This window comes from Balaenoptera borealis (assembly GCF_965194805.1).
Source record: "Balaenoptera borealis genome assembly, chromosome: 20".
Classification (NCBI taxonomy): domain Eukaryota; kingdom Metazoa; phylum Chordata; class Mammalia; order Artiodactyla; family Balaenopteridae; genus Balaenoptera; species Balaenoptera borealis.
The window spans coordinates 7,652,525-7,678,406 of NC_138879.1; the positions used below are offsets into that span (position 1 = coordinate 7,652,525).

General features: G+C 56.6%; 2 protein-coding genes across 7 annotated transcripts in view; one reads left to right on the top strand and one right to left on the bottom strand.

Moving 5' to 3' along the window:
• Nucleotides 1-13,708, top strand: part of ITGB4 (integrin subunit beta 4) — a 30,853-nt gene extending 17,145 nt beyond the window's left edge. For 3 of the 6 annotated variants that reach the window (XM_082370967.1, XM_082370968.1, XM_082370972.1), the window contains 18 exons: nt 213-361; nt 456-635; nt 1,469-1,617; nt 4,518-4,722; nt 5,531-5,688; nt 6,033-6,213; nt 6,360-6,497; nt 8,362-8,544; nt 8,632-8,763; nt 9,882-10,079; nt 10,618-10,854; nt 11,005-11,163; nt 11,588-11,737; nt 12,299-12,487; nt 12,583-12,738; nt 12,821-12,985; nt 13,079-13,186; nt 13,294-13,708. In XM_082370967.1, the coding sequence (XP_082227093.1) occupies nt 213-361; nt 456-635; nt 1,469-1,617; nt 4,518-4,722; nt 5,531-5,688; nt 6,033-6,213; nt 6,360-6,497; nt 8,362-8,544; nt 8,632-8,763; nt 9,882-10,079; nt 10,618-10,854; nt 11,005-11,163; nt 11,588-11,737; nt 12,299-12,487; nt 12,583-12,738; nt 12,821-12,985; nt 13,079-13,186; nt 13,294-13,433 (2,977 nt within the window). In that variant the 3' untranslated portion in view covers nt 13,434-13,708. The remainder of the gene's footprint in view (nt 1-212; nt 362-455; nt 636-1,468; nt 1,618-4,517; nt 4,723-5,530; nt 5,689-6,032; nt 6,214-6,359; nt 6,498-8,361; nt 8,545-8,631; nt 8,764-9,881; nt 10,080-10,617; nt 10,855-11,004; nt 11,164-11,587; nt 11,738-12,298; nt 12,488-12,582; nt 12,739-12,820; nt 12,986-13,078; nt 13,187-13,293) is intronic. The other 3 variants (XM_082370969.1, XM_082370970.1, XM_082370971.1) reach the window with 3 other exon arrangements.
• Nucleotides 13,709-13,817: 109 nt separating this feature from the next.
• GALK1 (galactokinase 1) lies at nt 13,818-21,448 on the bottom strand. Its single transcript, XM_082370976.1, has 8 exons — nt 21,222-21,448; nt 20,345-20,534; nt 19,785-19,904; nt 19,446-19,581; nt 19,155-19,336; nt 14,324-14,474; nt 14,060-14,222; nt 13,818-13,967 (listed from the first exon to the last, which is right to left on the bottom strand). Exons 1-8 carry the CDS (start codon nt 21,384-21,386, stop codon nt 13,896-13,898), a joined length of 1,179 nt encoding a protein of 392 aa, XP_082227102.1. The 5' UTR covers nt 21,387-21,448; the 3' UTR covers nt 13,818-13,895.
• Nucleotides 21,449-25,882: the final 4,434 nt, after the last annotated feature.

The following is a 25,882-nucleotide window of genomic DNA, read 5'->3' on the forward strand; positions in this document are numbered from 1 at the left end:
AGGTGGGTGGGAGTAGTGGCCTCATTTCACAGATGAGGATGCCGAGGCTGCAGGGCGAGGTGGTGGGACCAGCGTGGCCTCTAGGACCGTCTGGTTCTGCTTTTTACTGCCTGGAATCTTGTCCCCTGATGGAGAGAGGACAGGCAGGCGGGGCGGGACAAGTGCCAGCCTCCTGGCCAGCCTGACACCTCCCCCCCCAACCCCGCCCCCAGGCAGGACCACACCATTGTGGACACGGTGCTGATGGCGCCCCGCTCGGCCAAGCAGGCCCTGCTGAAGCTGACGGAGAAGCACGTGGAGCAGGGGGCCTTCCATGAGCTCAAGGTGGCCCCTGGCTACTACACCCTCACTGCAGACCAGGGTAGGTGGGCAAGCTCTCTGTGCCCCTCCCTCTGACCTCCCACCCCTGTGCGGCCCCCTGACCCCCATCTGATGGCTCCCCACCGCCCGCCCAGACGCCCGGGGCATGGTGGAGTTCCAGGAGGGCGTGGAGCTGGTGGACGTGCGGGTGCCTCTCTTCATCCGGCCTGAGGACGATGACGAGAAGCAGCTGCTGGTGGAGGCCATCGACGTGCCCGTGGGCACTGCCACCCTCGGCCGCCGTCTGGTCAACATCACCATCATCAAGGAGCAAGGTCGGTCAGGGTCAGGGGGAACAGGGGGTCCAAAAGGGAGGCTCTGGGGTCCCTTGTTCCTCCTCGAATCCAAGTGGAAGTGGGGCCTGGCCATGTGGCCTAGGCAAGTGACTTAACCTCTGAGCCTTGGTTTCTCCATCTGTAAAATGGGCATCAGGCTCTTGTGAGGAGTGTGTGGCTGTACATCTCTGCACAGTGCCTGGTAGTAAGCACTCAGTGTGGGAGCTTCTCTTATAATCACCAGAGGGTGCTACGTCCTCCTGGGGCCATTGCACATCCCTCTCCTTGTTCTTCCCCTATGGCCTTTGAACTTGGGAGACTGAATGGGGCCCCCCTAGGATGACAGGGCATCAGAGCAGGGAGGGGACTGGGGCCTCCCTCTGCCCAAGCCTATCTAGAAGGGTGAGCAAGGCGTCACGCCACTGTCACCCACGGTGCCTTCCCTGCTAGTTCCTCGGGGAACCTGGACTTGTTGATAACCATCTTTCCGGTGCCCAGAGGGTCTGTTCTGGTCCCTGACCCCTCCTCCCCACCTGCTCCAGGACCCCAGGACTTAGGCCTACTCTGCCCCAGCTCTCAGTCTCAGCTCTCATGTCTGGTCTTGCCCCTGCCCGGCCTCCTTTCTCTGCCCTGACCCTTCCAAGATGTTAGTTGGACACTGTTCCAGCCTTGCCAACTTTTCCTGGCAGACTTTTCCAGCCCCTTCCTCTGCCCTCCCCAGAGAGGGGTGACAAGCAGACTCCTGGAGTCTGGGCCGGGCTGGGCCAGAGGGAGGGCGGGGGCTGAGAAGGGACTGTGGCCAAGACCCCTGACCAGTGCCTGGCTCCTTGCAGCCAGCGGGATCGTGTCCTTTGAGCAGCCCGAGTACTTGGTCAGCCGCGGGGAGCACGTGGCCCGCATCCCCATCATCCGGCGTATCCTGGACAACGGCAAGTCCCAGGTCTCCTACTGCACGCAGGACAACACAGCGCAGGGCAACCAGGTGAGTCTCCACCACGAGGTCAAGGGCAAATCCCAAGGGCCCATTGGGAGCAGGACGTGGCAGCTGCCTGAGTCTCCGGATGCTGGTGGTGCCGCTGGCTGGCCTCCCAAGGACATGTCCACCTGCCCGGTCACCCTGCAGCAGGGGTGACTTGCACACCAAAAGTGCCAGTGACGCCCTGAGGAGTAAGGTCTCATCATGTCCAGACCATCCGTGTCCCCCTCCCAACATCCCAGGATCCACCAGGACAGCCAAACTCTCCACAGAGAAATAGACACCTCCGTCTGCCCCTGTGCAGGGACTCTGGGCTTCTTGACGTGGGATCACAGACCCCATGTCCCTGGGCTGTCATTGCCGGGCAGGCCCTCTCTGGGCTGTGCCACAGGAGCAGCCCTCAGGGCAGGGAGGGCCGTGTGGTAGGGCAGTGTCCCCTTTATCACTGGGCCCCAGTCTCAGGGAACTGCCAAATCCAGGTGGTGGATGTGCTTGGTTTGGCTTACAGGTCTGTTTGTTTTTCTAAATTTATTACCAACATTTTTTTTTTTTATAATTTTTTTTTCCTTCTTTTTATTTATTTATTTATTTATTTATTTATTTATTTATTTATTTATGACTGTGTTGAGTCTTCGTTTCTGTGCGAGGGCTTTCTCTAGTTGTGGCAAGTGGGGACCACTCTTCATCGCGGTGCGCGGGCCTCTCACCATCGCGGCCTCTCTTGCTGCGGAGCACAGGCTCCAGACGCGCAGGCTCAGTAATTGTGGCTCACGGGCCCAGTTGCTCCGTGGCATGTGGGATCTTCCCAGACCAGGGCTCGAACCCGTGTCCCCTGCATTGGCAGGCAGATTCTCAACCACTGCGCCACCAGGGAAGCCCCTATTACCAACATTTTATGTTTTTTTTTTTTTTTTTGGCCACGCCACATGGCTTGTGGGGTCTTAGTTCCCCAACCCAGGGATCTAACCCAAACCCGGGCCCATGGCAGTGAAAGTTCACAGTCCTAACCACTGGACTGTCAGAGAATTCCCTATTACCAATGTTTTTTTAAACTAATTTTTATTGGAGTATAGTTGATTTACAATGCTGTGTTAGTTTCTGCTGTACAGCAAAGTGAATCAGTTATACATATACATATATCCACTCTTTTTTAGATTCTATTCCCATATAGGTCATTACAGAGTATTGAGTAGAGTTCCCTGTGCTATACCATAGGTTCTCATTAGTTATCCAGTTTATACCTATTACCAACATTTTAAAACTAAAAATATTCACATCAGAACTTCACTCAAAAAGTAATAAAGTCTAGTCTCACTGGCCCACAGGCCCACTTGGCAATCCTGGGAGCAGGCGTGCACTCAGGAGATCCCGACACACACCTTATTCTTCTTTTTATCGGTAGGAACAGTTCTCATTACCGCTCCAGGGCTCCCCATAAAAACGCCAAAGAGGAATTTGTATGCCCATAACTTTTCACTGAATATGCCATATTATAGAGATTCTGGCTGTCCTGTTATGCTTTTATAAAGATCCTTTGGTATTGAACTATTTTTAAAAACATTTTATTTCTCAACTTTTTGTTTTGAAAAGCTTCAACCTACAGGAAAATGGAAAGACTAACAAAATTAGCACCCATTTACTCTTTACGTAGATTCACCTTGCTTTCTTTCTCTCCTTCTATATAGATGTATACATGCATGTGTGTGTGTGTGTGTGTTATATATATATATATATATATATATATATATATATATATATATATATATGTATTTATAGCTCTATAACTGTAGAGAGAAAGGGAGAGAATATATATATATGTATCTATAGCTCTATAACTGTAGAGAGAAAGGGAGAGAGTGTGTTTGGTTTACTTTTGTTGGCTGAACTATTCAAGGTAAGTTGTAGACATCATATAGACCCTAAACTCTTCTGCAGGCGCCTGCTAAGAACAAGGTCACTCTACATAACTATGACAGAATTACCTAACTTAAGAAATGTCACATTGTCCTCATAACTAATAATTTGTCCATATTCGGATCCCCCCATGTTCACATGTCCCAGTAATGTCCTCTATAACTTTTTCCCTCCAATCCAGGAACCAGTCAAGGGTATGGCATTGCATTTTGTTGCCATGTGTCTTTAGTCTCCTTTCATCTAGAATAATTCCCCGGTTTTGTCTTTTGTCACCTGGACATTTTTGAAGCATCCCCCCCAGGTCAGTTGTCTTGCAGGCGACTCCTGCTTTTCTTTCTGGGTTTTTGAGCGTTTGAGTTTGTCCCTTTCCGCACAGTGGGGCTGGCTAGCAGTGCCTGGAATTGAATGTTAGTTTGCAGTGCCACCTAGTGGCGTCATGTGACGGGCGCTCAGGAAAGCTCTGGGGCATTGCGGGGGGTGGGGGGGAGAAGCTGGAGATGTTGGAAGCACCCCACCCGGGAGGCAGGGCCTAGGGGCTGGTGGGATCCAGACTTCAGAGCCCCAGTGCGGGGAACAGTTCCTCCCTCCCTGTCTGGGGCCTCCAAATCTCAGCTGCCCCGGCTGAGTGCCTGCCTGTATGGGACCCTCCATATCTGCATCCCTGTCTCTGTGCCTTGGTTCAAATCCTGGTTCCACCACCACTACCTGTGTGAACTTGGGCAAGTTTCTTCACCTCTGTGTGCCTCAGTTTCCTCATTTGTAAAATGGGGACAATAATATCTCTACCTCACACTGCCCTGAGGAGTAAATGAGCTAATATTTGTAAAGTGCTTGATGCACAACAGGTGTTGTAGAAACATGAGCCATTCCGTGTCCACGTGGGACAGTCTGTGTGTGAGGGTCTCTGCATTATCTGTGAGGTTGGGGTGGGGTGTGGGGCCGTTACTCATTGTCCCAGGCCTGGTCTGACCCTGACCCCTTCCCACTCCCAGGACTACATCCCCACAGAGGGCGAACTGCTATTCCAACCTGGGGAGACCTGGAAGGAGCTGCAGGTGAAGCTCCTGGAGCTGCAGGAGATGGACTCCCTCCTGCGGGGCTGCCAGACCCGCCGCTTCTACATCCAACTCAGCAACCCCAAGTTTGGGGCCCGCCTGGGCCAGCCCCAGTCTGCCACTGTCATCATTGGGGACCGAGGTAGGCAGAGTCTGGAGTCAGCTTAAGCAGGGCTGGGGGCTTCTTGACAGTCTTAGCAAGTAAAAATACAGGGCGCTCAGTTAAATTTGAATCTCAGATAAGTAACCACCACATCTGTAGTATAAGTATGTCCCATGCACTATTTGGGATGTACTTATCCTAAAAAAGTGTTTGTTGTTTATCTAAAGTTCCAATTTAACTAGGTATCCTGCCTTTATCTGGCAACCCTCCTCTCAATCAGAGGCTGGGGTCACGCGGCCACCGGCCTGCTGCTGGCTGTGAATCCCACCACTAAGGGCCTTAGCCCTTTGACTTCAGCCTTAATTCCAGCTAAAATGCAGGTGTTCCCAGAAGGGGTGAAACAGTTCTTATGGGTCCTGAGAACTGTATAGTGGGGTCTGTGAGCCCACCCGGAGAGGAGGCTTGCCGAGAAGATGGGGGAGGAGGAGGAATCTTGGGGTACGGGAGTGATGGAGGGCGTTGGGAGGAGCCAAATATTCTCACGTGGGACACACCCTTGGCTGCCAAAGGGAGAGAGAGAGTAAACTCCTTCTCCTCCTTCTCGTCCCTCCAGAGACCCTCCTGGGCCCCCCCAAGTTTGGCAGGATGCCCTGTGCTTTACTAATGGGGGCACCAGCCCTCTAGAGACCCCCTTTGGCAGGTCTCAGTTGAGGGGGGGTGCAGGGAAGGAGCGTTGGGGTTTAACTGGGCTTCTGGCGCCCCCTGGTGGCGACGGTGGGTTCCTGCCCCCCCTCAAAGCAGCAGGGGGTCTCAGCTGGCTGCCCTGCCCTGGCTTGACCCACTACAGATGAACTGGACGGGAACTTAATGGGCCAGACCCTGTCATCACCCCCACTCCCCCGGGGTGACCTGGGTGCCCCACAGAACCCCAATGCCAAGGCCGCCGGGTCACGGAAGATCCACTTCAACTGGCTGCCCCCTCCTGGCAAGCCAACAGGGTACCGGGTAAGGTGGGGGGGCGATGAGGGTGGTGGATGGGGAGGCTGGGCACATAGTGGGGAGGTGGGCCACCCGGGGGCAGAGGGCCCTTGAGGGAGAGGAGAGGGCATGCTTGGCCTCAGTGGACGGGGGAACCCCCATCTGTGCCCCGGGGGAGAGGCAAGTTCCTGGACGGTGGCCCCACCAGCCCAGAAACACCTCTGCTCTGCCCCAGCCCTGCTGTGTGAACCCAGCAGGTCACTCGGTCCCTCCGTTTCTGTGCGCAAAGCGGGTAACAAGGGCAGGGCTCAGTGGAGGGACGATCAGCTTTGCCAGCTGCTCCCCACTGACCAGCCCCGCCCCGGGAGCAGGTGAAGTACTGGATCCAGGGTGACTCTGAGTCTGAAGCCCACCTCCTCGACAGCAAGGTGCCCTCGGTGGAGCTCACCAACCTGTACCCGTATTGCGACTACGAGATGAAGGTGTGCGCCTACGGGGCGCAGGGCGAGGGCCCCTACAGCTCCCTGGTGTCCTGTCGCACTCACCCGGAAGGTGAGGCCTCGCCTTTCCGTCCATCCACCTGTCTGCCCCCCAGCTACCCTGATGCCAGCGTGCCCAGCCCTGTCCCCCGACCCCCTAGAACTCTTGCCCCCTCTCTGCGGCTGACAGCTCTCTTCCTGCATCCCCTCCCGCTCCAGTACCCAGCGAGCCGGGGCGTCTGGCCTTCAATGTCGTCTCCTCCACCGTGACCCAGCTGAGCTGGGCTGAGCCGGCCGAGACCAACGGCGAGATCACAGCCTATGAGGTCTGCTATGGCCTGGTCAACGAGGACAACCGTAAGGATGTGGGCCTCTCCTTCTGCCTCCAGGGAGGGGGCGGAGAGTGGGAGGAGGTCACGGCGTCCAGGTCAGTGGATGAGCCCATATGTCTGATTGCCTGGGGCATCGTTAGCTTTGTGGTCAGGTTTGGGCTGAGTTGCGTTCCAAAGCCAAGCCCAGAAGCTCCTGGGGCAGGTAGGGATGGAAGGCCTGAGATTATATATGTGCAGTGGGGTCACAAGTGTCCAGGGCTGCCTGCCCATGCAGGTAACTAGAATGGCTCAATTCTACACGGTTCTCTTAGGGCCAGAGTAGAGTTGACAGATTTAGCAAATAAAAGCGGAGGACACCCTGAACTTCAAATAGACAATTTTTCTAGTACATTTCATGCAATATTTTATCTGGCAGCCCTAGGCCAAAGCATCTGGCAGAACTGTTATTTTTCTCCCAGTCCTGGAAAGGGGAGGGATGACCCCTGCCAGTTGTCAGGATGAGAAACTATTTGAGGGAACTTGGTCCCGCCTCTCGCCTGGTGCAGGGCCCTCCTCCTGGTGCTCTCACGTCTGTTTGGTCCATCTCAGGGATGGAGAGCTGACCACCCCCAAATAGGACCTGCGGACCCTAAAGTGAGTCAGGCTTAGCAGCCCCAGGGTGGCCCAACAGGGCAGAGGGCAGCAGGATTGCTCTGGGCCTCAGGCTCCTTGCTCTTCACTAGCCTGGCTGACCAAGCACAAGCTTCTCAGCAGCTGCATCACATCCTTGGCTCATTCTGAGTTTACAACACCTGGTCCACTCATGGACCACTGTCAGGAAGTGCCTTCTGACCCAGCCTTTAATCCCAGGAATGACTGGTGGCTTCAGCCCACGGCCTTAGCCTGCTGAGGCCTCCGCTGTGTCACGAATGTGTGAGGCAGACCTCCTGGCCCAAGGGCATCAGCAACTTTGGGGTGGCCCCCTTCCCTTCTCCCCCTGGTGGACAGAGATGAGAGAGGGCAGTTAGAGACCTCCCCGGGCTGACAGCCCAACATCAGCCAATTCTTGGAGCACAGCTGCTCACTTATCAAACAGCATCAAGGGACTTCCCTGGTGGTCCAGTGGTTAAGAATCCATGCTTCCACTGCAGGGGGCATGAGTTCGATCCCCGGTTGGGGAATTAAGATCCCGCATGCCACGCGGTGGGGCAAACAAACAAACAGCATCAAGCTTAGCAGGTGTTGTTTTTCCAGAGCCCTCCTTTGGACCCCTTGGAAACTGGGACATTTTCTGGTCTCCCAGACGTCTTCCAACATAGAGGGCCCCATCTTGTCACACGGGGGCCTAGGCACCGTAACTTGCTCAGAGCAGCCTGGGGTCTCTTCCTCCTCTCTCCCAGGGCTTGCGTCCACCCTTCTAGGTGTGGCGGAGGAGAGCTGCTTCCCCTCTGCTCTCGCCCTTAGCTCTCACAAGCCTCAGCCGGTCCTCAGGTGCAGGTCCAGGCCTGCCTCTCTCCTCCCGTCCTTGCCCAGGTGACCAGGGCAGCCGTGCATTTGGGCAGCGAGGCACAGGTGGTGAGGGCGCCCAAGCCTCGGGAGCCAGCGTCACACAGACGCACATGGACGCAGGACCCTTTACCAATTGGTAGCGGTGACAGTGGGGCCGACTTGAGTCCGGTCTGTCTCTGCCACTTAACTTAGCAGTGAGCCGCGTGGAGCCTTCTCTAAGCCAGTCACACCCAGGCTCTCCGGGCTTGGCATGCAGCCGGGGTTCGACAGTTGCTTGCTCCCTGACTCATTCCCCAGACTCCTGGGTGCGCTTCAGGGGCTGTGCAACAGTCCTGGTGCGTCAGAGGCAGGCACCAGGCCAGAAGCTGGATGACCCCTCTGAAGCACTCTCCCTGTCCCAGGACCCATCGGGCCCATGAAGAAGGTGCTGGTAGACAGCCCCAAGAAGCGGACGCTGCTCATTGAGAACCTGCGGGAGTCCCAGCCGTACCGCTACACGGTCAAGGCTCGCAACGGGGCAGGCTGGGGGCCTGAGCGGGAGGCCATCATCAACCTGGCCACCCAGCCCAAGCGGCCCATGTCCAGTGAGTGGTGGGCGGGAGGCACAGGGCAGACAGGGGCGGGCAGGAGGCCGAGGCTGGGGCCCCGGCTCACCCGCTCCCACCCTGCAGTCCCCATCATCCCGGACATCCCCATCGTGGACGCCCAGAGTGGGGAAGACTACGAAAGCTTCCTCATGTACAGCGATGACGTGCTCCGCTCCCCGACTGGCAGCCAGAGGCCCAGCGTCTCTGATGACACTGGTGAGTGGGCCTGGGACGCCTGCGAGGAAGGTGGGGGTCCTGGGTAGAGGGTGGGGCCGTCACTGGTGTCCAGAGAGAGCCAAGGGGCCAGTGCACTGGGCAGGAAGGTCACACCAGAAGTCCCCTCTCAGCCCCAGACGAGTATCTACAAAGCCGACAGTTTGGCAGGCACCACACTGGCTCTGGATACAGAGGGGACAAAGCCGACGTGGCCCAAGTGAATCGTGTGCATGTCTGTGTGTGAGGACAGGCAGACAGACCTGTGCTTGGGGCACATGCACACAGGCTCGTGCACCTGGGACTGGAAACACAGTTTTGAGACTCGAAGGCCCACCAGCAGTGCCATGGACTCGGGCCACCTCCCAGGGACAGGGCTATGTGGCAGGAGGCAGGCCTGGCTCTGGGGGCCACAAAGCAGTGTCTCCTCCTTCCTTGATTCCTGTACAGTGTGATGCAAAGAGCCCTCGACTGGGACCCTTGGGGACTCAGTTTGAGCTCTGCTCCACTGCAGGAATTCAGATGAGTCACCCTCTCTGTGCCTGTTTTCTGATCTGTGAAATGGGCTGCCAATCACACACTACCATTAGTGAAAATCCTCCGGGATTTGTATTTTCCTCCATCATTGCCTATACCAGGCCTCCGTGGCGTCAAGCTTGGGTTTAAGGAACCCAAGCCCAAGGGTCTTGAGAGTTTTGAGGGTCTGAAGTAAAGAGCAGCTGGTACGAATCAGGTGCCCCAGCTCAGCTGCACTACACTTGGCTGCCTGTGACGCACTCTGGCTGCTGGAAGTGCCCCTGGGAGGCCGGCAGGGGAGAGCTCACTCCCTCCGTTATCCAGACGGGAAACTGAGGCTCAGAGCAGCAAGTCCTCACAGCTGGCGACAGAGCCCAGGTTCTGGTCCAGGGGTCTTCCCTCGCCGGCTGCAGCCCGGGCCGCCCTCTTCCACCTCTCGGGCCAGGGCCTCGCCGGGCCACCGGGCTCCTCGGCACACACACCCGGACCCCAGAGAGCCAGAGGATGGGCTCACGTCACAGCGCCACCCGCCTCCTCCCCCAGCCCCTCCGCGCAGCCGCCCGCGCCTCCCGGCGGTGCCAACGCGGCCCTTCGTTGTTCCCAAGGCGGCAGCGGCTGGAAGTTCGAGCCCCTGCTGGGGGAGGAGCTGGACCTGCGGCGCGTCACGTGGCGGCTGCCCCCGGAGCTCATCCCGCGCCCGTCGGCCAGCAGCCGGCGCTCCTCCGACTCTGCCGAGCCGCCCCGCGGGCCCCTGGACGACGGCGCCGCCGAAGGGGGCGCGCGGGGCACCGGCGGGGAGGGAGGTGACCGGCCTGCCCTGACCCGCACCCACCTAGGCTCGCTGGTCTGCTGCCTCTGGGCTCCAGCCAGAGCCCACCGCGGCCAGGCTGCCCGGCTCCCACCCCAGAGCCAAGGGACCCCAGGGCAGGCGCTGGGGCTCTCCCCAAAGCTGGACTGCCCCCAAACTTCCAAGTCTGTTGTGTCCAGGGGGCAGGCCCTGGTGCCCAAGGAGACCCCTCAGAGGCCTCAGGGGACCCAAGGGCAGGCGTTTGGGCTCTCCCCAGGGCAGGGCCAACTGCAGGGGCAGTGAGTCCCCGGCTGAGGTCAGCGGCCGTCCATAGGGGCGTCCTGCCAGGCCACAGGACCTGAGTTGCAGACGCCTAGGGGGCCCTTGGACTCCTCCAAGGACCTCTGTCCCTGGCGGGCCAAGGGGAGCAGGTTGTTTTTACGCCAAGGGCCCCCAGAGGGTAGGTAATCCAGGGAATTCCCAGGGCCGCAGCCTGCCCCGAGGGGCTCCAGGCCTGGTGCGGGCCGGTCCGGTGACCCTGCTCTACCCCACAGAGCACCTGGTGAACGGGCGGATGGACTTTGCCTTCCCGGGCAGTGCCAACTCCCTGCACAGGATGACTGTGAGCAACGCCGCCTACAGCACCCACCTGAGCCCACACCTGTCCCACCGCGTGCTGAGCACGTCCTCCACCCTCTCGCGGGACTACCACTCGCTGACCCGCACGGGACACTCGCACTCGGCCACGCTGCCCAGGGACTACTCAACCCTCACCTCCCTCTCCTCCCAGAGTGAGTGCCCGCCACCTCCCCTGCTCTCCCCCTAATCCTTCCTCTCTTCCAGCTCCTGGACGCTCGGGCTGCTGGCCTGCCGTCGCCCTCCTGCCCATCCTCTGACATGCACACTTCCTGCCCTCTCACTCTTGTTTTGTCCTGCCCTAGGCCTCCCTCCCATCTGGGAACACGGGAGGAGCAGGCTTCCGCTGTCCTGGGCCCTGGGGTCCTGGAGTCGGGCTCAGATGAAGGGGGTCCCCCACTCCGGGGACTCAAGAGACTCTATAATCCTGGCTGGGCAGCCAGCAGCACCCTTTTGGGGCCCAGGTAGTACAGGGGTGGCCATCCTGTGCCTCCACAGCTGTCCTGCTCCATCTCTCACCCATCCACCCACCGCCGCCGCCGCCGCCCGTGCCACCTTACCCTCCATTCCATCCACATCAGCGCTGGTGCCGAACGCGGCTTCCGTCCTCCGGGGGTGCTGGGCTGGGGCAGGAGAGGGGCCAGGCCAGCTGAGGAGGGTGGGGGCCGGCTGACTCACGGGCTCACCCCGTCTCGGCACAGGCAGGGCCCGCACCCACTCTGAGGACGTTCAGGAGGTGCTGGGTGGCCTGGATAGGGTGTTGCAGGGTGAGTGGGCCACCTGGCCAGCGGTCAGTGCAGGCACCACAGCTGAGGGCGGGCAGGGCTAGAACTAGCACTCCTGCCCAGACACCGCCGACACCGGCTGACTGTGGCCTCCTGTCTCCAGGCTCCCGCTTGGCTGCAGGTGTGCCCAACACACCCACCCGCCTGGTGTTCTCAGCCCTGGGACCCACGTCTCTGAAAGTAAGCTGGCAGGAGCCGCAGTGCGAGCGGGCGCTGCAGGGCTACAGCGTGGAGTACCAGCTGCTGAATGGCGGTGAGACACGGCTGCTGTCGGGCTGACACACGGGGACACCCGACTGTCAGGAATCCACCCAAGTCCCTTGAACACTAATGCTCCCCCCATCACCCCACCTTTCTGAGAGAGTCTCTCTCTTCCAAGACCCCCACTGCCTCTTCTGATGGGTCCTCATCCATCTCCCTGGGCGTCTCTTCAGATCATTCCCACTGCTAGGTTTTGCCTAACAAGGCCTCACCAGCCTAGGGACCCAGGGCCTCTGCTGGCCTATGAGATGTCTTTTCAGGCATCGGGAAGTGGCACTTCCGTGGGCAGACACACTCACGGCAGCATGACCTGGGCCCATAAACAGCCAACGTACGCAGATGGGATTTCAGGTTCCACTCATCCCTCGTATAACGTTCGACCTGAACAACCAACCACACTATACAAGGCTGACCCTACCTGTACCCAAGCCACAACTAATGCTGGGTGGCTGGTGGCTAGGTCTTGACAGTAGCCTAGGGAAGGGCTGGGATCAGGCCGGGGATGGGAATAAGGAATAATCCTGCTCTGCTACCTGCCTCCATCCCCACCCAGGTGAGCTGCATCAGCTCAACATCCCCAACCCCAGCCAGACTTCGGTGGTGCTGGAAGACCTCCTGCCCAACCACTCCTACGTGTTCCGCGTGCGGGCCCAGAGCCAGGAAGGCTGGGGCCCAGAGCGCGAGGGTGTCATCACCATCGAGTCACAGGTGCACCCACAGAGCCCACTCTGCCCCCTGCCGGGTGAGTTGCCCCCCCCACCCTGACAGTTGCCCCCCCATCTTGCACCCACAAACCCACCCACCCATCCACCGACACCCTTCCTCTGCTGTCCCCAGGCTCTGCCTTCACTCTGAGCACGCCCAGCGCCCCGGGCCCACTGGTGTTCACCGCCCTGAGCCCAGACTCTCTGCAGTTGAGCTGGGAGCGGCCGCGCAGGCCTGATGGCGACATCCTCGGCTACCTGGTGACTTGTGAGATGGCCCACGGAGGAGGTGCTGCCCGCCCCAGGGTCAGGGGGACCAGGGGAGGGGTGGAGAGGGAGCCACCGAGGCTAAAGGCATCTTCCCTGCCCAGAGCCGGCCACCACGTTCCTGGTGGATGGTGACAGCCCCGAGAGCCGGCTGACCGTGCCAGGCCTCAGCGAGAACGTGCCCTACAAGTTCAAGGTGCAGGCCAAGACCACCCAAGGTTTCGGGCCGGAGCGTGAGGGTATCATCACCATCGAGTCCCAGGATGGAGGTAGGCTGCTTCACCCCTTCTTCACCCGCACCCCTTCTCTGGCCACGCCTTCTCCTGGCACCACCCTCTGACTGGCCCCTCTGCCCACTCCAGGCCCCTTCCCACAGCTGGGCAGCCACTTGGGGCTCTTCCAGCACCCAATGCCAGGAGAGTACAGCATCACCACCACCCACTCCAGCACCACTGAGCCCGTCCTACTGGGTGAGTTGCCCGGCGGGGGCTCCTGGCTCTCCCGGGGGAGCACAGCGCTAACAGAGGAGAGGGGGTTGGGGACCCAGGTAGACCCTTCAACACCTCTTCCCCTGCAGACGGATTGACCCTGGGGTCCCAGCACTTGGAAGCCCATGGCTCCCTCACCCGGCACGTGACACAGGAGTTTGTGAGCCGGACGCTGACCACCAGTGGAACCCTCAGCACCCACGTGGACCAAGAGTTCTTTCAGACCTGAGCCCCCGACCCCCACCTCCTCTCCCTGGCGCTGCCTCAGCTACTCCATCCTTGGATCCCTGGCGGCCAGCCCACCCACATGCTGATCACAGGACCGGTGCCTCTGGCCACAGAGCAGGGGGTAGGTGTCCTCTGGGAGGCATGAAGTGGTCCCGGAAGGCCCTTCGGCTGCCCTCCTACCCTGGGCCCAAGCCCATTTGTAACCAAAGAGCTAGGACCAGCATGACAAGGTCCCAGCTTTGTTCTCCACTTAATAAAAGATTTTGCTACCGCTTGGCTCTGCCCTGTCCATGTTTCTGGGGCCTGCCCAGAGCAAGGGAGCAGTTCTTATACCCACCTTTCTCTGATGCCCAAGCACACATCCACCTCTGGAGACAGGCAGGTATCAGAGCCGGAGGTAATACAAGTTTATTGAGCACCCAGGCTGGAGGGCAGGCCTGCCGTGGGCCGGCCTGGGAGGGCCTCACAAGCGCAGCACCTGGGCGCCGTCGGCCGCCTGGGAAAGGTAGAAGGTGGCGGTCCCGCTGTACTGCCCCTGTAGGAGGGACGGGTGGGGTGGGGTCTGAGCACAGCACGGCCCTGGGAACCCATCTCTCCCGCTCCCCCCGGTCTCTGGCACCTGCCCACCTGGATGTGCTGCATCACTAGGGAAGCGGCGGAGGCCTCCAGCAGGGTCACCGTGCAGCCACCAAAGCCACCGCCTGTCATGCGGCTGCCATAAACCCCGGGCGCAGAGAGCGCGGCCTCCACCAGCTGATCCAGCTCGGGGCAGCTCACCTCGTAGTCATCCCTGCAGAGAGGACGCGGGGGTAGGGGGGAGGCCGTGAACCAGCCCCATCCGGCACAGGGGACAGCCTGTGACCAGGAGGTGCTGGGCACCCGGGATCTCACCTGAGCGAGTGGTGACTCTCCACCATGAGGCGGCCGAAGGCTCTGTAGTCGCCGCGGCTCAGGGCGGCTGCTGCCCGGGCCGTGCGCTGGATCTCACCCACCACGTGCCGCGCCCGCCGGAAGGCCTCCCCGCTCATCAGCTCCCTGCCAGCTGGGGCGGAAAAGGAGTCAGAAGACCCGCCATCCACCGCCTCTGGGCCCCTGTGCATGTGGAAAAGGGGCACGATGGCTCCAGGGCACTGGCTGGGTTGGGGGGGGGGGCGGGTGCGGGGGCATCTCCAGTCTGAGACCTGGTTCTGACTGAGTTCTGGGTAGAACCTCGGGTTGGTGACCAAGGTTTCAGAGCCTCCCCTCCTCGACTATAAAAGGGGACACCCGCCTCATTTGGCGCGCAGGGAAGACTGGGTGAGCAGACACATGGAGTGGTCCCAGCAGGGTGCCTGGCACACAGCGGGTGCTCGATAAACAGCAGTTTGAGCCCCAGACTCTTGGTGCTTCCATGGTGAGTGGGACACAATGCTGCCTTCAAGAGGCCAAGACAGAACAGGAAGGAAAAGTCCTGCTGGTGTTTTTGCTGGAGTTAACAGCGAAGCCTCCGAGAGCCAGGGCTCCAGAGTTGGGGTACAGACCAGGTCTGCCTGGGGCACCCCAGGGAACCAGCAAGCCGTCCCACTGGCTAATGCTGAAGCGGGCAGAGCAAGCTGAGTCGCTGATGGCAGCCCTGAGCACTTAGGACTTTACAACTTAATTCCGGGTGCCAGAGAGGTTCTGGAGCAGGGGAGGGATGGAGCTGAGCTCTAGCTGACGAAAGTGACTGCCTTGAGCAGGGGGCCCTGCTGGGAGAAGCCAGCGCCAGGAGATGGCAGCTGTTAAAACAGTCAGAGACCAAGAGAGGCCGGGTGTGGGGAGGAAGGAAAGGAGGGCAGGGAGGACTCAGAGGTGGCTCTGAAGTTTCAGACAGCAGTGACAAGGGCGAGGAAATAACAGAAAAGGGGAAGTCAAAAGGAGAGGCGTCCAGGGGAAGGAGGAGGCGTTCTGTCAGGGTCAGGCGAAGGCTGCAGGACCCCAGTGGGGGGCTGCAGGCTCCCATCGGAGACCTCCGCGGAGCAGCCGTGGCTGGCGCTCTGTGCTGGGGACAAAGCCTGGGGCAGGCCTGGGCAGAGACACGGGGCTGTGGCCAAGCAGATCTGGCACTGAGAGGGCAGGGAGGGCAACCCCCAGGTTTCTGTGGGGAACCCCTGGGAGAGCTATCATGGCGGGTGGCTTGGGAGACGGGCGGGCATATTCAGAGGATTTAGAAATGAGGAGAAATGAGAAAACGGGGGCCGTGAGCAATGGGTACTCTTCCCAGAGGACTGGCATGGGAAGGAGACTCTATTTTAGGAGGTTAGAAAACTGGGCAGGTTTCAAAGCAGAAGGGGAGGAGCCAGGCAGAGGGCAGAAAGGCAGGCAGAGGGCAGCACTGTTCCTGAGGTAGAGGGAGACCCCCGGGGGAGGCAGCGGATGGAAGGGCTGAGGTGGAGGGAAGAAATGGCAAAAGCGCTCAAGTGTGAAAAGCTCGGCCACAGTCACCTGCAGAGAGCAGGTGGGGCAGGTCTGAAGGTGACAGTTCACCAAGGACAAGATGGTCTCTGAGATGGGCACCCCGACAATGCGAGGGAGGGCACAGCTCCCAACGCCAGCAGCCTGGCCCCTCAGTCAGGAGGATGGAGCTGATCAGCCTGGGTTCAAGTCTCAGCACTGCCACTTACTGTACATTCCCCAATCAAAAAAAAAAGAAAAAAAAAGAGAGAATAATAACAATATCTGCTCTACAGAGTTGTGAGAGAATTAAATGAGTTAATGTTTACATGACCTTTAAACTGTTCAATAGATCTTCCTGGCCATGTGTATCAGGAAACTTAAAAATACACGTTATGGGAATTCCCCGGCGGTCCAGTGGTTAGGATTCCACGCTTTCACTTCCGAAGGCCCGGGTTCGATCCCTGGTTGGGGAACTAGGATCCCACAGGCCGGGCTTCCCTGGTGGCTCAGTGGTTAAGAATCCACCTGCCAATGCAGGGGACACAGGTTCGAGCCCTGGTCCTGGAAGATCCCACATGCTGCGGAGCAACTAAGCCCATGCGACACAACTACTGAGCCTGCGCTCTAGAGCTTGTGAGCCACACTACTGAGGCCCGCACTCCTAGAGACCGTGTTCCGCAACAAGAGAAGCCACCGCAATGAGAGGCCAGCGCACCGCAACAAAGAGTAGCCCTTGCTCGCCACAACTAGAGAAAACGTGCGCACAGCAACAAAGACCTAATGCAGCCAAAAATAAATTAAATTAAATTAAATTAAATTTAAAAAAAAGATCCCACAAGCCATGTAGCATGGCCAAAAAAAAAAAAAAAAGAGTTATGTTTTGACTTTGTGATCCTACTCCTAATAATCTAATCCTAAGAAAACAGAAAGAAAATGCAGAAAAAGAATTATGTATAAAAATACCCATCCAAAAAAAAAAAAAAAATACCCATCAAGGGGGCTTCCCTGGTGGCGCAGTGGATAAGAATCTGCCTGTCAATGCGGGGGACACAGGTTCAATCCCTGGTCCGCGAAAATCCCACATGCCGCAGAGCAGCTAAGCCCATGAGCCACAACTACTGAGACTGCGCTCTAGAGCCCGTGCGCCACAACTACTGAGCCTGCGCTCTAGAGCCCGTGAGCCACAACTACTGAAGCCTGCATGCCTAGAGCCTGTGCTCCGCAACAAGAGAAGCCACCGCAATGAGAAGCCCGAGCACCACAACGAAGAGTAGCCCCCGCTCACTGCAACTAGAGAAAGCCCACTCACAGCAATGAAGAACCATGCAGCCAAAAATAAAAACAAACAAACAAAAAAACCAACCCATCACAGGGACCTCCCTGGCGGCGCAGTGGTTAAGAATCCACCTGCCAATGCAGGGGACAAGGGTTTGAGCCCTGGTTCGGGAAGATCCCACATGCCGCGGAGCAACTAAGCCCGTGTGCCACAACTACTGAGCCTGCACGCCAAAACTACTGAAGCCCACGCACCTAGAGCCCGTGCTCCACAACAAGAGAAACCACCGCAATGAGAAGTACGCGCACCGCAACGAAGAGTGGCCCCCGCTCGCCACAACTAGAGAAAGCCTGTGTGCAGCAATGAAGACCCAAAGCAGCCAAAAATAAATAAATTTATATAAAAAAAAAATCCATCTCGGTGTTAGGTATGATTACCAGAAAATGGTTAAGTAAATTACAGTGCACCTAGATGCTGAAATGCTATGTAGCTTTAAAAAGCCGTGTTGATGACAGGCCTTTCATGACATAGAGAAGGGCTCTGAGATAATGTTAAGTAAAAAAAAAAGGGCAGGGCTTCCCTGGTGGCGCAGTGGTTGAGAATCTGCCTGCCAATGCAGGGGACACGGGTTCGAGCCCTGGTCTGGGAAGATCCCACATGCCGCGGAGCAACTGGGCCCGTGAGCCGCGATTACTGAGCCTGCGCGTCTGGAGCCTGTGCTCCGCGACAAGAGAGGCCGCGATAGTGAGAGGCCCGTGCACCGTGATGAAGAGTGGCCCCCGCTTGCCGCAACTAGAGAAAGCCCTCGCACAGAAACGAAGACCCAACACAGCCATAAATAAATAAATAAATTTAAAAAAAAAAAAAAAAAAAAGGGCAGGTGGCAACACTGCGTATACTCAACCTTGAAAATACAGATATTGAAACTAACATAACATTGTAAGTCAAGGATATTTCAATTAAAAGTTTTTAAATTGGGACTTCCCTGGTGGTACAGCGGTTAAGAATCCGCCTGCCAATGCAAGGGACACAGGTTTGAGCCCTGGTCCAGGAAGATCCCACATGCCATGGAGCAACTAAGTCCGTGCGCCACAACTACTAAGCCTGCGCTCTAGAGCCTGTGAGCCACAACTACTGAAGTCCACGTGCCACAACTACTGAAGCCTGCGCACCTAGCGCCCGCGCTCCGCAACAAGATAAGCCACCGCAATGAGAAGTACGCGCACCACAACGAAGAGTAGCTCCCGCTCGCCACAACTACTGAAGCCCATGCACAGCAACGAAGACCCAACGCAGCCAAAAAAAAAAAAAAAAATTTTAATTAATTAATTTTAAAAAAGAAAATACAGATGTAGAAAAACACTGGAAGGAAATATACTAAAATGCTAATAGTGGCTATCTCTGGGTAGTGATCTTATAGCTTGTTATTTTCTTCTTTGTACTTTTTTTTTTTTTTGGCTGCGTTGGGTCTTCGTTGCTGCGCACGGGCTTTCTCTAGTTGAGGCAAGCAGGGGCTACTCTTCGTTGTGGTGTACGGGCTTCTCGTGGTGGCTTCTCTTGTTGCGGAGCACGGGCTCTGGGCACTCAGGCTTCAGTAGTTGTGGCTCGCGGGCTCTAGAGCACAGGCTCAGTAGTTGTGGCTCACGGGCTCTAGAGCGCAGTCTCAGTAGTTGTGGCTCATGGGCTTAGCTGCTCTGCGGCATGTGGGATCTTCCTGGACCAGGGCTCGAACCCGTGTCCCCTGCATTGGCAGGCGGATTCTTAACCACTGCACCACCAGGGAAGTCCTCTTCTTTGTACTTTTCTGTATTTTCCACGGTGGATACTTAATCCTCACATTAGAAAAAACAATATGGAGATTTCAAGCAGTGCTAAGTCAGCAGTGTTGGGGGAGTGGGCAGAGCTTGGCAGAGGTCCCTGGAGGTGAGGGGATGTACATCCGGGTCAAAGCCACAGCGAGACCCCGGCAGCCCCCCTCACCCCAGGGTGCCCAGCCATCTCCAGGACACAGTACACCCAGCCAGCTCTCACCCTCCAGCTCCTCCAGCTGCACCTCACGAAGGCTCTCCTTGCCCAGCGCCCGGGCCACTTCTTCACACTGGCGCCGCCGCAGGGGATACTCGCTGGAGCCCAGTGAGTGGCGGACGTTGGAGTTGGTGATGAGCACAGCCAGCTTGGGATCCAACAACGGCACCAGGCTTGTCTCCAGAGACCTGGGATGGAGATGGAGCCAGGAAGATGACAAGGCCAAGCGTCTGTTTGCCACGCATGTTTCATCCAGGAGCTCCTACGAGGTGGGAGGGGACAAGGGGAGCCCCTGACCTGCAGTCAATGAGCAGTGCGTGGCCCTTCTGCCCCAGCAGTGCGATGAGCTGGTCCATGATGCCACAGGGCACCCCTGCGAAGCTGTGCTCAGCCCGTTGACACACCTGGGCCCGGGCGGCTATTGTCCCCGAGTCTGCAGCACAGGGCAAGGTGGGAAGGCTGGGGCCCAGGAGGGAGCACTAGGGGTGGGAGGGTGGGAGCAGACCCCAATGTGTCCAATGATACTCCAGGGAGATTCCCCACCCACTCCCCCAAAGCCACAATTGGGGTAGGAAGCTCTGATCACAGGACCTCAGGGAAGGAGGGCTGGGTTGGGAGCTGGGGTCTAGGAGGTACCTGGGCAGAGCTGCTGCAGGAAGGTATACGTGGCCACTTCCAGGGATGCTGAGCTGGACAGCCCACCCCCCAGGGGCACTGAGCTGACCACCACTGCACTGAAGCCAGGGAGGGGGGCAGCTGCAGGAGAAAGAATGGATGATGGTAAGACGGGCCATCTGGAAGGATGAGCACAAGAAGGGCATGTATTCTGGTACAAAGGAGGCAACTGCCTGGCAGCTGCTTCCAGGGAAATGTGTCTCAATTGTCAGAGGCCATCAACCTGTTGGGCCAAGGGGTCCGCCGCCCTCCATCCTCCTACCCTGAGGTTCCTAGGACACGGTCTCCTAGTTCTCCTGGTTTAGGGCTCTGGAGACCAACGGGCTGGGGTTTGAACCCTGGCTCCTCCAATCGTGTCATGGGCAACCCAGGGCAAGTTCTAGAACCTCTCGGGGCATCAGTCTCCTCACCTGTACAATGGGGATGCTCCACCCTGCATGCCTACCCCCACAGTGGATTAGATGAGCTAATGAGCTTTGCGGCTGAGAGACAGGAATTTGACCCAGGCCTGGGCCCCATACCTGGGTAGTGCTGAATCACTCCCTTGACGTAGTTGGCCCAGTGGGGGGCCCCAGGCTCCAGTGGCCGCTGGGTTGTGGGCAGGGGAAACTGCAGCCGCCGGGGCTCGTCGGCATCCTCAGAGGTGGTAAGGAGGGAGATAAGCCCATCTGCCCGGGGGCTACCCACCAGCACAGTCCCAAGCTCCAGCGCCTGGCAGAAGAAACAAATAGTATGCAAAACTTCCAATACCAAGGGGCCAGGGACAGACAAGGAGGTGACCTCCAGGCTCAACATGATGGGAATAGGGAGTGTCTCAGGGAAGAGCCTGCATGTTCATCTGGCCTTGGGGGGCTTGGGTCCCATCCCATAGGTCTTCAGGGGCAGGGCCAGTGTAGCGGGAGTGCAGACCTGTACTCTGCCCTAAGCGTGGGCTCCTGGCTGTGGGTCAATAGGAAAACAGAATCAGACGAGCTCTTTCTGACGCCTTCCCATTTTGGAAGATGCAAGGTGGGATGGACATAGCCCCAGACTAAGGCAGCTCCACCTCAGCTGTGTGACCCTGAGCAGATCACTAGCCCTCTCTGTGCCTCCATTCCCTCCTCTGCGAACTGAACGGGCTGGACCAGGAGGCTTAGGGCTACTTCGCCTCGGTTTACAGTTGGGCCCCCTTCCGCATTCCCCGACAATCTGAGGCGGCTCCCAAGGAGATGGCGAGGATCAGCGGTCCACAGCCTACTTCCTCGCGGATTCCCCGTTTCCTCCCTTCCAACGTGTGAAATGCCCCGTCCTAGGGTCTCTCCCACGTGCTCGTCCCCGACACTCGGCTGGAGTAAAAGTTCGGAGCGGCCCGCCCGACAGCGCGCGCGGGGAGATGGCGCCTCCCGCGCAGCCCCTCACCATGGGCAGCACCAGGCCCTCGTTGTAGTCCGTGTGCTCCCCGATGAGGTTGACGCGGCCCGGGGCCGACACGCCCAGCTCGGGCTCGGCCCCGAACTCCTCCAGGAAGGCTCTCCGGGCCTTGGCCAGCAGCTCCCCGGGCTGGCGCTGTTCGGAAGCGGCCATGACACTCACCCTGCGGCTCTGCCGGGCGCAGTCGGGTCAGCTCGGGATGCTCGGGGCGGAGCCGCGCGGCGTCGGCTCACAGAGCTGCACGCACCGCCCCAAATCGGGCCGCGCTGGCCCCGCCCCGCTCGCGGTTCCGGCCCAATCCACCAGCTGGGCGCGCGGGGCGGGCCGGCGGCGGGCTTTCCAAAGGAGTGCTGGGCGCCCAGCGGGGCGGGTATTGGCCGGCCCGGGAGATCTGAGCTGCTCTTTCCTGGCCCTGGTGCCCCTCTCTGTGTCCACACCCATCCACCCAGCCATCTACCCGAGCCGGAGCAATAGAGCTGGCTTCCAACACCTGGGTTTCCCAAAAGGATCTCCTAGGTCCTAAAGTCCTGCAACTGTGAGAGGTCACCAGCCTCTGATCATAAATCTGTAAGAGGGCAGCCGGACAATCAGTGTAAATAGAAATAAGGAAAGCCAAGTTTGGTGGAGTCACTTTCTACAGGCTTCTCTTCTAGAGTGGACCTGCTGTCCCAGCTCCTAGCAATGGAGGAGTAGGGAGGGTGGAGATGGACAGCAGTGGGCCCAGCCCCTCCTGGAAGGACCCACCCAGCTGCCAAGGTAGGTTGGGCTGTTGGCCCCAGCAGGTGCTTTCTCAGCCTGGAACCTTGGTCCCAGGGCCTGGTGCCCAGAGTCTGACACTAGCCACCTCCTCTCTCACCAGCCTGCATCCTAAACCTTCAAGCTGTCCGCAGCTCCTGACTGGATGCCTGTCCACAGTTGGCCACCACATATGAAACCTTGGAGGGAAAGGCTGAAATGTAAGCACACTCTTCGGGATTAGAGTGGGGGTTTTGGGGAGGGTTGCAGCCAGGGTAGCTTGGGGTCTGCTCAGGGGGTTGCCCCAAGAACATTCAAAAGTCAGCTCTGAAAACTCCTAGAAGTAAACATAAGGTTAAACCTTTGGGACCTTGGCTTAGTCAATGGTTTTTTAGATATGACACCAAAAGCACAAGCAACAAAAGAAAAATATGTAAATTGTACTTCATCAAAATAAAATACTTTTGTGCATCTAAGGACCACCCCATCAAGAAAGTGAAAAGACAACCCACAGAATGGAAGAAAATATTTGCAAATCATATTTAAGGGACTTGTATCAAGAATATATAAAGAGGGCTTCCCTGGTGGCACAGTGGTTAAGAATCCGCCTGCCAATGCAGGGGACACGGGTTCGAGCCCTGGTCTGGGAAGATCCCACACGCCGCGGAGCAACTAAGCCCATGTGCCACAGCTGCTGAGCCCACGTGCCACAACTACTGAAACCCACGCGCCTGGAGCCTGTGCTCCACAGCAAGAGAAGCCACTGCAATGAGAAGCCCATGCACCACAACGAAGAGTAGCCCCCGCTCGCTGCAACTAGAGAAAAACAACAAAGCAGCAACAAAGACCCGACGCAGCCAGAAACAATAAATAATTTTTTTAAAAAAAGAATGTATAAAGAGGGACTTCCCTGGTGGTGCAGTGGTTAAGAATCCGCCCGCCAGTGCAGGGGACACGGGTTCAAGCCCTGGTCTGGGAAGATCCCACACGCCGCGGAGCAACAAAGCCCATGTGCCACAGCTGCTGAGCCTGTGCTCTAGAGCCCATGAGCCACAACTGCTGAGCCCACGTGCCACAACTACTGAAACCCACGCGCCTGGAGCCTGTGCTCCACAGCAAGAGAAGCCACTGCAATGAGAAGACCATGCACCACAACAAAGAGTAGCCCCCGCTCGCTGCAACTAGAGAAAGCCCGCGCGCAGCAAAGAAGACCCAATGCAGCCAAAAAAATTAATTAAATAAATAAATTTTTCAAAAAAGAAAGAAGAATGTATAAAGAGCTCTTACAACTCAACGGTAAAAAAGACAATTTAAAAATGGGCAAAAAGATTAAATATAAGGCTTGGGGATCAATAAAGAAAAGGTTTAAAAGCTTGAAAAAAATGGGCAAAAGATTTGAACATTTTTCCAGAGAAGATATGAAAAGATGCTCAACATCATTAGTCATTAGGAGAATGCAAATCAAAACCACAATGAGGGGACTTCCTGGTGGTACAGTGGTTAAGAATCCACCTGCCAATGCGGGGGACACAGGTTCGAGCCCTGGTCCAGGAAGATCCCACATGCCGCGGAGAAACTAAGCCTGTGCGCCACAACTACTGAGCCCATGTGCCACAACTACTGAAGCCCGTGTGCCTAGAGCCTGTGCTCCGCAACAAGAGAAGCCACCACAATAAGCCCGCTCGCTGCAACTAGAGAAAGCCGGCCAACGAAGACCCAACGCAGCCAAAAAATAAACAAATTAAAAAAAAAAAAAAAACCCACAATGAGATAGTACTTCACATCCATTAGGATGGCTTAAGTTAAAAAAAAAAAAAAGACAGAAAATAGCAAGTGTTGGTGAGGATGTGGTGAAATCAAAACGCTCATACACTGCTGCTGGGAATGTAAAACAATTAAGCAGTTCCACAAAATGTTAACCATAGAGTTATTGTATGACTCAGCAATTCCACTCCTAAATGTACACTCAAGAGAAAAAATATAGCCACACAAAACCTTGTACATTAATGTTCATAGCAGCACTATTCACATTAGCCCAAAGGTGGAAGCAATCCAAAAGGGAAAATGAATAAACAAAATGTGGCCTATACAAGGGAATATTATTCAGCCATAAAAAGAATGAAGTTCTGATACCTGCTACAACACGGATGAGCCTTGAAAACATAGTAAATGAAGGAAGCCAGTCACAAAAGACTACAAATTGTATGATCCTATCCAGACGAAATGTCCAGAATAGGCAAATCTATAAAGACAGAAAGTACATTAGTGGTTGCTTGGGGCTGAGGGGAATGGGAGAATAAGAGGGTGTTAGGAAAGAGTACCAAGTTCCCTTTGTGGTGATGAAAATGTTCTAAAATTGACAGTGGTGATGGTTTATCCATATCTGTGAATATACTGAAACCATTGAATTATACACTTTAAATGGGCCTTTTGAGCACTCCTCAGTAAAGCATTTTTTGGCATAGGCAAAATAAAACAAGACAAAACGGTGAGTGGCCCTTGGGGCTGGTTAAAATGGAATTAAACTCACAAACCATGCCTCCCCACGAGGCAATGACTGGAGAAGCCTCCCCGACTCTGTACATCATTTACCCACCTCAGCTTTGATGTCCAACAGCTCTGAGCCCAAATCTTTGCCCTTACTATTGTGTGATCTTGGTCAGATGACTTAACCCCTCTGAGCCTCAGTTTCTCATCTGTAAAGTGGGGCTAGTGTGTTTCCTTCCCAACAGACTGTTTCAAAAGGAAGTGAATGAGGTCATCTTCATAGAGTGCCCAGCCCAGCCCCTGGCACTTGGTAAGCACAGAATAAATGTTTGCTATTATAATCAATCATCCATTAATACAACAGACATTGTTGGACTCTCCAGCAGGCAGTGGGCCAGATAAAAGCCTTGGTCTGATAGGGAGGCAGTCTCAATCTGACCCTCGCCCCACCCTGACTGAGATAAATGCTCTGACAAAGGAATAAAGAGCTTTCTGGGAATTCTGATCACTAGGCAGCCCACACCTCTGTTTATTTCCATTGTTTCATTTTGATTGAAAACACTCCCTTTGACCCATCTTCATCCTTTGTATGTTTCAGTTGTTCTTGGAAAACCTGATTTGACCCAAGGGCAGGTGCTCCTGATGGCTCACTCCGGACTCTGAAACACTGATTTCATTTGGGAGACCTGTTTACTCTCAGTGTTTGAATCCCATCTAGCATGTTACATAAAATTTGTTCAGAAGAAAGTCTGCCTCTGACCTTTAACCCTCCCTCCCATTTCCTGGCCAGATGTCACAAGAATGAGGGGAAGGTGGCACCTTAAAGGGGACACTGCCACCCAAAGTCTGTCCTCTGCTCTGCTGGCCAAAAAAACTTACTTGTATCAGAGCAACCAGAGCCAACTGTCACACAGGACTGAGGTGTCATGATAGAATTCTCAGTAATAGCCCCCATGGGGACAAATTATCCAGTGGTGGGAATACCACCCGTGCCGGCTGAGTACCCAGTGGCCTAGGCAAGCTGTTTGTCCAGGTCATGGCGAGACCGGGCCCACCACTGAGGACAGGTTTTCCAGAGGCGGCTCTTCTCTCCCAGAGTCCGTGTTTGTCCCTGCACTCAATTCTTAGCCCTTGGGCCCTCCCTGCTGGACCCCATCTTTCTTCATGCAGTGAAGGTCTCTGTGCTTCATGCAGCTCTGGCCTCTCTGCTGCAGTTAAAGACTGGTTTCCTGATGGGACTTGGATCCATATCTCCCAAGCTAATATCTACAGTCTCTGAAAATGTTTGCTCTCAGCAGGTGGCTCACCCTTTCACCCATTCTGGGAGGTTCTTTTTGTTGTTCCCAGGGGGTTAACCTATCTCCTGATTTGGGCCCCCTCTGCCCGTCTGCTACATTAGTGATAACAGCTTCTGTAATGTTGACAAT